This window comes from Peromyscus leucopus, chromosome 6 (assembly GCF_004664715.2).
Source record: "Peromyscus leucopus breed LL Stock chromosome 6, UCI_PerLeu_2.1, whole genome shotgun sequence".
Lineage (NCBI taxonomy): Eukaryota > Metazoa > Chordata > Mammalia > Rodentia > Cricetidae > Peromyscus > Peromyscus leucopus.
In genome coordinates, this window is record NC_051068.1 from 78,799,537 (window position 1) to 78,809,558 (window position 10,022).

General features: G+C 44.0%; 1 protein-coding gene across 2 annotated transcripts in view; it reads right to left on the reverse strand.

Moving 5' to 3' along the window:
• Positions 1-9,612, reverse strand: part of Lrig2 (leucine rich repeats and immunoglobulin like domains 2) — a 61,144-nt gene extending 51,532 nt beyond the window's left edge. For both annotated transcript variants that reach the window (XM_028889915.2, XM_028889914.2), the window contains exon 1: positions 9,136-9,612. In XM_028889915.2, the coding sequence (XP_028745748.1) occupies positions 9,136-9,374 (239 nt within the window). In that variant the 5' untranslated portion in view covers positions 9,375-9,612. The remainder of the gene's footprint in view (positions 1-9,135) is intronic.
• Between the last annotated feature and the right edge of the window lie 410 nt (positions 9,613-10,022).

The window sequence follows — 10,022 nt, forward strand, 5'->3', positions numbered from 1 at the left end:
AAGTCAAAAATTAGACATATAGTGTCCAGTGTGACAGTTCACAGTATGATCCCAGCACTCAGGAGGCAAAAGCAGGAGACTCATGAGTTTGAGAACAGCATGGACTACTTAGCAAGGCCTTGTCTCAAACAACAAAAAAGCTGTTTCCTGGTCCACCTAGCTGTGAGCAAGTCAGAATAGTCTGCATCTCTCAGAACATGAGACAAAACAAAGCCTTCCTCCCTTGAGTTGATACACGGCAGGTAATTGGTCCAGCAACAAGAAAAGTAACTAATATAAAAAAAATCCATACTAAAAAATGGGGCTAGCAGGGCAGTGGTAGCACACACCTTTAGTCCCAGCACTCTGGAGGCAAGGGCAGGTGGATCTCTGTGAGTTCAAGGCCAACCCAGTCTACAAAGCAAGTTCCAGGGCTACACAAAGACACCCTGGGGGGGGGGGGGATGATGCTGATCATCTTGTTTTGTGGGCCTTAGAACTGGTTTGCAAGAAGAAAGAATAACTTTGAGCTATGGATTAGAGAAGCTCTAGAATGTTAAGAGGCAGAGGTTGGTGAGCCACACACTGATACTAAATTGCTGATAACGGTATAAATAGTAGTGGCTATGCTCATGAAGCTTCAGAGAACAAGGACTCTATAGGGAATTAGATTAGAGGCCATTCACATTACATTCTGACAAGGAATGTGGCTGCATTCTACCTGTGTTTTGAAATTTTTGGTGAGGCTGAATTCAAAATAATTGACTATATTTGATGGAAGAAATTTCAAAACAGCATACATTCAGACGGCAGCAGGGTTACTGTTCAGTATGTTTAGTAAAGAGTTTATAGTGAGAATTCAATCAGAAAGTGGAAAATATACAGAAAATGAGCAGTTGAGCTGGAAAAAGAACATGCACCTGCTTAAAGTAGTGAGTATGGACAAATCAGCTACATTTGTTGAGACTGGCACCATTAAGGAAAAATTACACACTTTCCACAGGGACAACAGAAAAGATGCCGTGAGTGGAAAACACTATCCATCAAGGCTCCAACTTGTAAAAATATAAATTCATTAGAAAAGAGAATAGCTGAACTAAGAGTACAGTCCCACAGAAAACCTCACAGGGAAATAAATGTTTTCAGCTAGGCAAGCACTCAATAGCTCCCATAGATAGCTGTGGTCCAACAGGGTTAAGTAGTTAGTATCTCCAACATGGTACTGTCAACATAGTACTAGTTTTGCAAACACACATAATGCAAGAGTGGGAAGTCTTGGAGACTTGAGCCAGGGTTCCAGAAAGCCAGGCCAAGCAGACTATAGCAGGATCAATTTCCCCACAGGGATACCCTAAGTAGGCTGTACATGCAACTATGAGGAGGAAACCAAAGGTACAATGGAGAACCCTAGGACACTGGTGATACCAGAAATGTGTTAAGTTCCACAAGAAAATCAGAAGGCATCAAGTGAGGTAGGCCCAATGGAAAGACCACATGGTCCTATGCACTGGAAAGATGGTGCTACCCAAGTCCACAGGAGAAGTGAAGATGCTGCCACAGCCCCAGACACCAGACCCCGAGCTTCAGGGTCTGGTGTCTGCCCTGACAAGTTTCAGTCTTCCTTTGGTCTGATCGTTTTTGTTATGCATCCATTTATCCTTTAGGAATAATGCTTATTCCATTATACATTATAAGTAGGAACCTTGCTTTTTGATTTTACAAGTGGCCCCCAATTAAGACTTGGCCTTAGATGAGGCTTTGAACTTTTTGTTTGTTTGGTTTTGGTTTTGGTTTTCAAGACAAGCATTCTCTGTGTAGCCCTGGCTGTCCTGGAACTGGATCTATAGACCAGGACGGCCTCAAACTCAGAGATCTACCTGCTTCTGCCCTCTGAGTGCAGGGAGTAAAGGCGTGTGCAACTACCACCCTGCTGAGACTTTGGACTTTTGAACAGTGTTGAGACTGTAAATTTATAGAGACTTGATGAAAAACTTAGAGTTATTCAAAGGAAGCTAATGTCCTCTGTGTAGTAAAGAATTAACATATTCACAACTATTCTAAAGGAACAAATGGAAACAAGTCTTAGTTATTGTAACAAAAACAGAATGAGGGACCAGCCAGATGACTTAGCAGGTAAAAGGCTTGCCGCCAAGCACGGCACCTGAATTCACTACCTGGACCCACATGGCAGAAGAAGAGAACCGACTTCCATAGATTGTCTCTGACCTCCACATATGCACCACAGCATGTACTGCCCACCCACACACTCAATAAATATATAAACAAATGTAATTAAACAAGGAAACAAACCTTACAATCCCCCCTTAGGTGTGGTGACTCATCACTTGGGAGGCAGAAATAGGCAAACATTTTTGAGTTCAAAGCCAGTCTGTTCTATGGAGGGAGTTCCAGGCCAGCCAGGGCTATACAGTAAATTCCTGTCTCAAACAAATAAACAAACAAACCAAACCAAAACACACACACACACACACACACACACACACACACACACACACACACACAAACCCAACCATCAGGAAGCAGGCATACACAGAAAGGGATTGTGAACAATGCCAGTTCTCAACATGTGAGTCTGTGGGAGATACTTCACATTCAAACCATAACACCAACAACCAACGCAGCTGGAAAAGGAGAGCTACGGAGACAATACAAAGTTCAGCCAGTTGTGGTGGTCCACACAAGTAGACAGGCTGAAGAGGCAGAAGCAGAGGGGGAAGGACCACAAGTTCCAGGCCAGCCTGGGCTATCGCTTTGGGTTGGGAAGATGGCTCAGAGCAGCAGTTCTCAACCTGTGGGTCACAACTCTGTTTTGGGGGTCGAACGACCCTTTCTCAGGGTTTGCCTAAGGCCATCAGAAAACACAGATATTTATGTTACGCTTCATAACAGTAACAAAATTACAGTTTTGAAGTAGCAATGAAAATAATTTTACAGTTGTGCTGTGGATATCACTCTATGTAAATAAAACACTGATGGCCAATGACCAGGCAGGAGGTAGGTGGGACAAGGAGAGAGGAGAATTCTGGGAAGCGGAAGGCTGGGGGAGAGACACTGCAGCCACCGCCAGGAGAAACAGCATGTGAAGACGCCGGGAAGCCACCAGCCACGTGGCAAGGTATAGATTTATAGAAATGGGTTAATTTAAGATAAAAGAACAGTTAGCAGGAAGCCTGCCATGGCCATACAGTTTATAAGTGATATAAGCGTCTGAGTGATTATTTTATAAGTGGATTGTGGGACTACGGGGCTTGGGGAACCTGGAGAGAAGCCCTCCAGCTACAAATGGCGCCCAACGGCTCGAGTTTCCACCTTAAACCTGAGAATATTTAATAATCAATTCTAAACAGAGCCAAAACCAGGTTCCTGCTTCTTGTCTCATACGGACAGCTAGACGCTGCAAAACGCAGGTTTAAACACTGGCGGGTTCCTGGCGGGTGCGTTTGACCGGCAGTATGGCGGAAATGAGGCGTCTGCCACCGGCACATTAAGCTGTGTGGTAGATTTAATCTTTACTATTATTAAAAAAAAAAAAAAAAAAAAAAGAGGTTTCTGGGCTACACGCTGCTTTGATAAAAGCTTAGACCCACTATTTCTGAGACTTGATGACTCCCAGAGCTGGCGGAAAATGTACCACTGCCATGTTGGGCAGCTGAAGTGGGTGGAGCCAGCAGCCACAGCGCCGTTTCGGGCTTACAATGGTACAGTTTAAAGCAATAGGCTCAAGGCTCAAGGTAATATAAAACATAAGCCACATAAAGATGGCTACCACACAGAGAATCTGGATTATGTTGTCTTTGATATTCATAACTAAAGAAAAACATTTGATTACAAAACCTGTTGAGTTATGCCAAAATGTATATTTTAAAGGTACCTTGACTTCAAAATTTGGATATAAGGATATGTTACTTTGGAAAAGAGGTTCTGCTTTTGTTTCCACAGAAAGCCAGAGGCTGTGGACTTGTTCCAGATTAAGATACATTAGGTTTCACCAGCCAAGACCCCCTGAAAGGACTCCGATGACACCATGGCCCAGATGATCCAACATCCAGATCGGTTTCAAGGCAACTGGTTCACACAATACAGCCTCACGGACTACCCCATAGGTCTAAAATTTTCTTTACATCCCCATAAGATACAGCGCCCCCCTCCAGCAGGAAGTAGTAAGAGATGCTACGCCCAAATTCCCAAATATACCAAGCTGGCTTTAGAGGTGGAATTGGCTCACTCCCCCTCTAAACCCAGACATATTGCTTTAAAAAAAAAAAAAATGGTTAAGTGATTCTTGTGTCCCAAATCAAAAGAGCCCTCTGGTGTGGGACAGAGAAAAACCAATATTTTTATTTAAAACAGGTTGATTATAAATGTGATCTCTTTCTAAAAAAGAAAAGGGGATATGATATGGATATATAGGATATGGAGATGATAAGATTAAAGGGTAGATTAATGAACCTACTTTTAAAGAATAACTTGTTTAAAATGTTTTACATTGGTATAGATTTTAGTTTATGTTTAAAATGTTTTACATTGGTATAAATTTTGGTTCATTGATACAAACTTGAAGTTAATTTTGTTATACTCTCTCTATATATGTATATATTTCTATTCTTGTTTGAGGTGTTGTGTTTATATAACTCATTTAAAATTGTAATGGATAATTAAAAAATAGATTAATAATTAGTCATCTATGATAATCATATCTGTAGCCATGTTAGTTAAGTCTTCTAGGTATACATAGATATATTTCAGATAGATAGGTAATCTTCAAACACTTCATAGACCTGGAGAATATGGCATTTAAATAACTTAGAATTCTGTTGACGTGAGACACAATTGCTCCTGGCTGCACCAATTGATCCCGAGAGAATGTTGGGCTTCTAAGACATTTCCATTTGGAAGTTTGTCTTTTTGGCACAAAATGGCCTACTGGGCAAAGAACTGCCCTTGCCTTGATGGCTGACAGTACAAATGCAATGCTGTCCTTTCTGGACAAGCGGGACACAAGGAAAGCGACCACTGTACTCTGCCAAGACAGGGTAAGATGGTCTCTTAAAATTCCTGCTTCTAAAAATGGTCTGTCAGATACTCTAGGCCTGTAGCCAATTTGAATGCACCAACAATGCTGAAAAACATTAGGTGACTGTCCAGGCTGCCAGCTGTCTTGGTCTACTTTTGCAAGATTCCCGAAAGTTGCTTGCATCCATCTACCATTTCTCAGGTACCATTATGTTCCTTCTCAGGTCTTTGATGTGGTTGAAGACTAGATAGTCGTAATTTCCTCAGTTATGATAAAAGATAAGTTAGCTATAAAACCTTAAACTCACAAATATAAGATAGATAGGACATCTTCTTTAATATTGTAACTATAATTCTTGCTCGGTAATTGTTTTGTTATATGTAATTTTACCATGTTAAAGTTAAAACCTTCCTTTTTAAAAAAAGAAGAAAGGGGAAGTGCTGTGGATATCACTCTATGTAAATAAAACACTGATGGCCAATGACCAGGCAGGAGGTAGGTGGGACAAGGAGAGAGGAGAATTCTGGGAAGCGGAAGGCTGGGGGAGAGACACTGCAGCCACCGCCAGGAGAAACAGCATGTGAAGACGCCGGGAAGCCACCAGCCACGTGGCAAGGTATAGATTTATAGAAATGGGTTAATTTAAGATAAAAGAACAGTTAGCAGGAAGCCTGCCATGGCCATACAGTTTATAAGTGATATAAGCGTCTGAGTGATTATTTTATAAGTGGATTGTGGGACTACGGGGCTTGGGGAACCTGGAGAGAAGCCCTCCAGCTACACAGTTGGGGGTCACCACAACATGAGGAATTGCATTAAAGGGTCACAGCATTAGAAATATTGAGAACTACTGGCTCAGAGGGTGAGAGTATTTGCCACCAGGCTTGAGGGCAAAAGTCTGATCCACTGGGACCCATATGGTAGAAGGAGAGAATCAACTTCTACAAGTTTCCTCTGACCTCCACACATGGTCATACATACAAACAATAAATAAAATATTTTTAAAAAAGAAAAGAAGTTACAATTTTACTGGGCCCTCCAATCTATGTATGTAGGTGTGTGCTTAATTAAATGAAACACAATAACGAGCTCTGTGCCCAGGGAATCCAATTTTGAAAAACCAAGTATTTTAGAGAATTTCTAAGACAGAGAACCATAAAGACGATGTCCAATAAACTGAAAAACAAAACAGTTATGCTTGAGGTGTTGCTCTATAATACAGCAGTTCTCTAACATGCCTAAAAACCTAGATTCAATACCCAGCACTGAAAAAATAATAATAAACAGGATTAACAAATTTTGTATACAATTATTTTCATGAGTGCTGTAAGTTTGAGCTTTTGAGTTTTCTTAAAACACTGAATGTGCTCTAAAATTCAAGATAACATAAGGAGCCCTAAGTATACCTGGCGATTATGTAACTAATAGCAATTGCTGAAGAATGCTTCAGCCTGGGCTTAAAACAATACAATCCTATCCTTGAACAGTCTTATGAGTTTTTGTGCTAATGGAAGACTCAATTACATTTCTTTTTTTTTTTTTCTTTTTTAAAAAGATTTATTTATTTATTATGTGTACAGTGTTCTGCTGCAGGCCAGAAGAGGGCACCAGTATGGTCATATATTGTGTACCCTAATAAAATCTGACTGAAGATCAGAGAACAGAACAAGCCACTAGATTAAACAGGTCAGGCAGTGATGGCACACACCTTTAATCCTAGCACTCGGGAGGCATAGTTCCATCTGGATCTCTGTGAGTTCAAAGCCACCCTGGACTACATGAGACTGACTCAGTCTAGGAGAGAAAACAGAGCCAGGCAGCGGTGGCACACGCCTTTAATCCCAATACTTGGGAGTCACATGCCTTTAACCCCAGCACTAAAAATGAAGTGATATGGTGGGTGGAGAAAGGTGTATAAGGCGTGAAGAGACAGGAACTAAGGCTTTTCGGCAGAAGCCTCCCTTTCAGCTGAAGCCCTTTCAGCCAGAGCTCTTTCTGGCTGAGATTCTGGTGAGGTCAGAGGTGGTGGCTGTGGCCGCTCTGCTTCTTTGATCTTTCAGCTTTCACCCCAATATCTGGCTCGTGTTTTTTATTACAAAACCATTTAGCAATTTGTGAAACCATTTTAAGATTCATGTTACACACCAGGTCTCATTATGGATGGTTGTGAGCCACCATGTGGTTGCTGGGAATTGAACTCAGGACCTCTGGAAGTCACTTAATTGCTTAATTGCTGAGCCATCTCTCCAACCCCCCCCCCCAATTACATTTCTATAAGAGAATCATTCTCTAAGACATTTCACTTCAACTGAAAACATCCTTTTTTTTTGTTTTTTTTTTTTGTTTTGAAGTCAGGGTTTCTCTGTGTAACAACCCTAGCTGTCCTGGAACTCATTCTATAGTCCAGGCAGGCCATGAACTCTCAGAGATCCACCTGCCTCTGCCTCTGCCTCCCAAGTGCTAAGATTAAAGACCTGTGTCATCACCACCCAGCAAAAAATGTCAATTTCATTACAGGACATTAAAATTTTCTGAATGAAAGCTGGGAATGGTGGGGCAGCACTAAGTAAACTGAGGCAGGAGAATAGACAGTTGGAGGCCATCCTGGGCTACCTGGCAATACCTCCTCTCAAAACACAAAAGAAAAAACAAACTAACAAAAAAACCAAACAACTAAATGTCAGCTTCTGGTGACATTTTGCATTTTTGGTAGCATTACTTCTAATTACTATTTACCTACTAATGATTATTCTTTTTCAGTGCTAGTGATCAAACCCTGGCCTTCATGCATGCTAAACAAGCATGCTCAGCAAGCCTCAATGAAGGATCTCCAAAAGTAGGCCTTATTTATTTCAATCACAGTTACATTGTCGTATTGTGTTTAAACCTATGTCAGATTCAGTCTATCATAATCAGGTAGCTGTCTCAATAATTTCTTTGAAAAAAGACACCTGCTGTATAAGGAAGATGCTATGCTATGTTTTCAGATTACATTACATGATAATAAGAATCTTAAATTTTGAGTCAATAAACCAGAACTAGCTACAGCTGTCACCACCATAAAATGACAGAATCTGTGCTACTATGTTCTAATTCGATGTTAACTGTAGCAGTTGCTAATTTTCCTCAATGAATATACGAGTTAGCTTCTTTCCTGTCTATGCTAACCTATAAATACGTACTGCAAATATATTCTTAACCTCTGCAATACAGATGTTCTATCTGTATTCTATTACCAATGAGAACCCAACTACTTTTCACATTTTAATTACATCCCCAAGTATTTTCAGTGGTAACTCTTTTTAAGAGGTAACTCTAGAAGACAATAATTAATGCGCATGTCGCTCAGTTAGTGGCAGAAATATAACTGTATGTTGGTGGCTAAGAAGTCCCATAATTACAGTATTAAATACCTACTGACTCAGACCAATGAGCTCTCCAGGTGCCACTAGCTAATACAAGTTTGTCAGGATTTGAAGTCAGAGCGAGTCCTGAATCCACTCAACGACTGTATTGGGTTCTCAACACATAAACAAAGAGAGATCTAGATCTGATGTGAAGGTTCTTTGCCTCAAAGCAATGTAGTGAAAACAAAGTATCATGACTTGGGAAGAAAAAAATTCTTTCCCTTCTTTAAATTGACTACTAAAGAATACTGCTCTTACAAAAATATTCGAGGTCAGCAATGACCTTCCTTATGCATGATGAGGTTTTTTAACCCTGTCAAGTATTGAAACTGAATCATACAATGAATGAGCCGATGGGAGAATTGGGGACAAAAGAGAGCTCCTCCTGTGTCTTTTGGGAGAGATCCTGTTTGCATCACGTGCCCAAGGACCAATCAAGCTGGAACACAAAAATGATGCAGCCCAAAGAGGGCTTCGCAGCACTTGGACCCGGCCCACAACCATCCCCAGTATCCGCTGCGCTCAAGGATCCGTTGAGTCCAACGTTCAACATCCCCAGCCCAGAGCATCACAAACTCGAGGGGCCCCAGATCTTAGTCCCAATCTTCCCACGAGTCCCAAGAAACCTAACACTCAAAAGTTCACAATCTCCGCAGGGCAATTCCCTCCTGAACCCGGGCTAGCGACCGCGCCCTCGGGCCCTCCTCTACTCACAGGCTGGAGGTGTCGGGGGGGAGCGGGCCTGACAGTGCCCTCCAGCTGGGCGCGGGCAGCTTCCTGCGACTGCAGTCCAGCAGAGGAAGGCGGCAGGCGCAGGGCGCCGGGCACAGGCCGGCCCGGGCGGCGGGCAGCAGCAGCAGCAGCGCCTGCGCAAGGACGAGCGGCCGCGCGAGGGGTCCCGACCCACAGCCCAGGCGCCGCTGCTCGCAGGCGCCGCGGGGTGCGGCCGCCATCTTCCCGCGGCCGGGACCCGCTCGAGGACCGAGGCTGGCTCAGAGACGCGGCTGAGGACAGATGCCCGGAGGCCAAGCCGCCACCCAGAGCCCCGGCCGTCACCTGTCCCCTCTCACGGCAAGCGAAAGGTGGCAACGACGCGGCCGCGGGGGTGGGGGCGGCAGTGGGGGGCGTACGGCTGAAGCCCTGACAGACACCGCTCGCCCGCCCCGCCCCACGACGCAACGTCCTCACGCTCAGAAGCCAGCCAATCGGAGCCGCAGGACGAGGTTGCGTCGGAAATGGAGTCCAGACGGGGCGAGGCCTGAGCTGGCCCCGCCCTCGGGGAAGGCGGGCATGAAAGTGGCCCTTCCTCCTTCTCCGTGCTTCCGCTGCGGTTCCGCCGCTCTTCCTCCGCTTGGGGGCGCACTGGGTCCTTAAAATAGAGCGGCGTCCGCTCCGCCGGGTCTTCCCTGCGGTGCATCTGCTGTAGCAGAGGAAAAGGACCTATTCTGCAGGCTGCAGCAGAAGGAAATGGCAGAAGGGCTGCCTTCCAAGCCGCAGCCACGAATGAGTGCGGGATCCAAACCTAGTTTCGACCACCAGGGCGGCCGCTGCGGCACGTCCTACCTTGAAAGAGGGCGGCAGCGGGTACTCCCGGAGCGCAG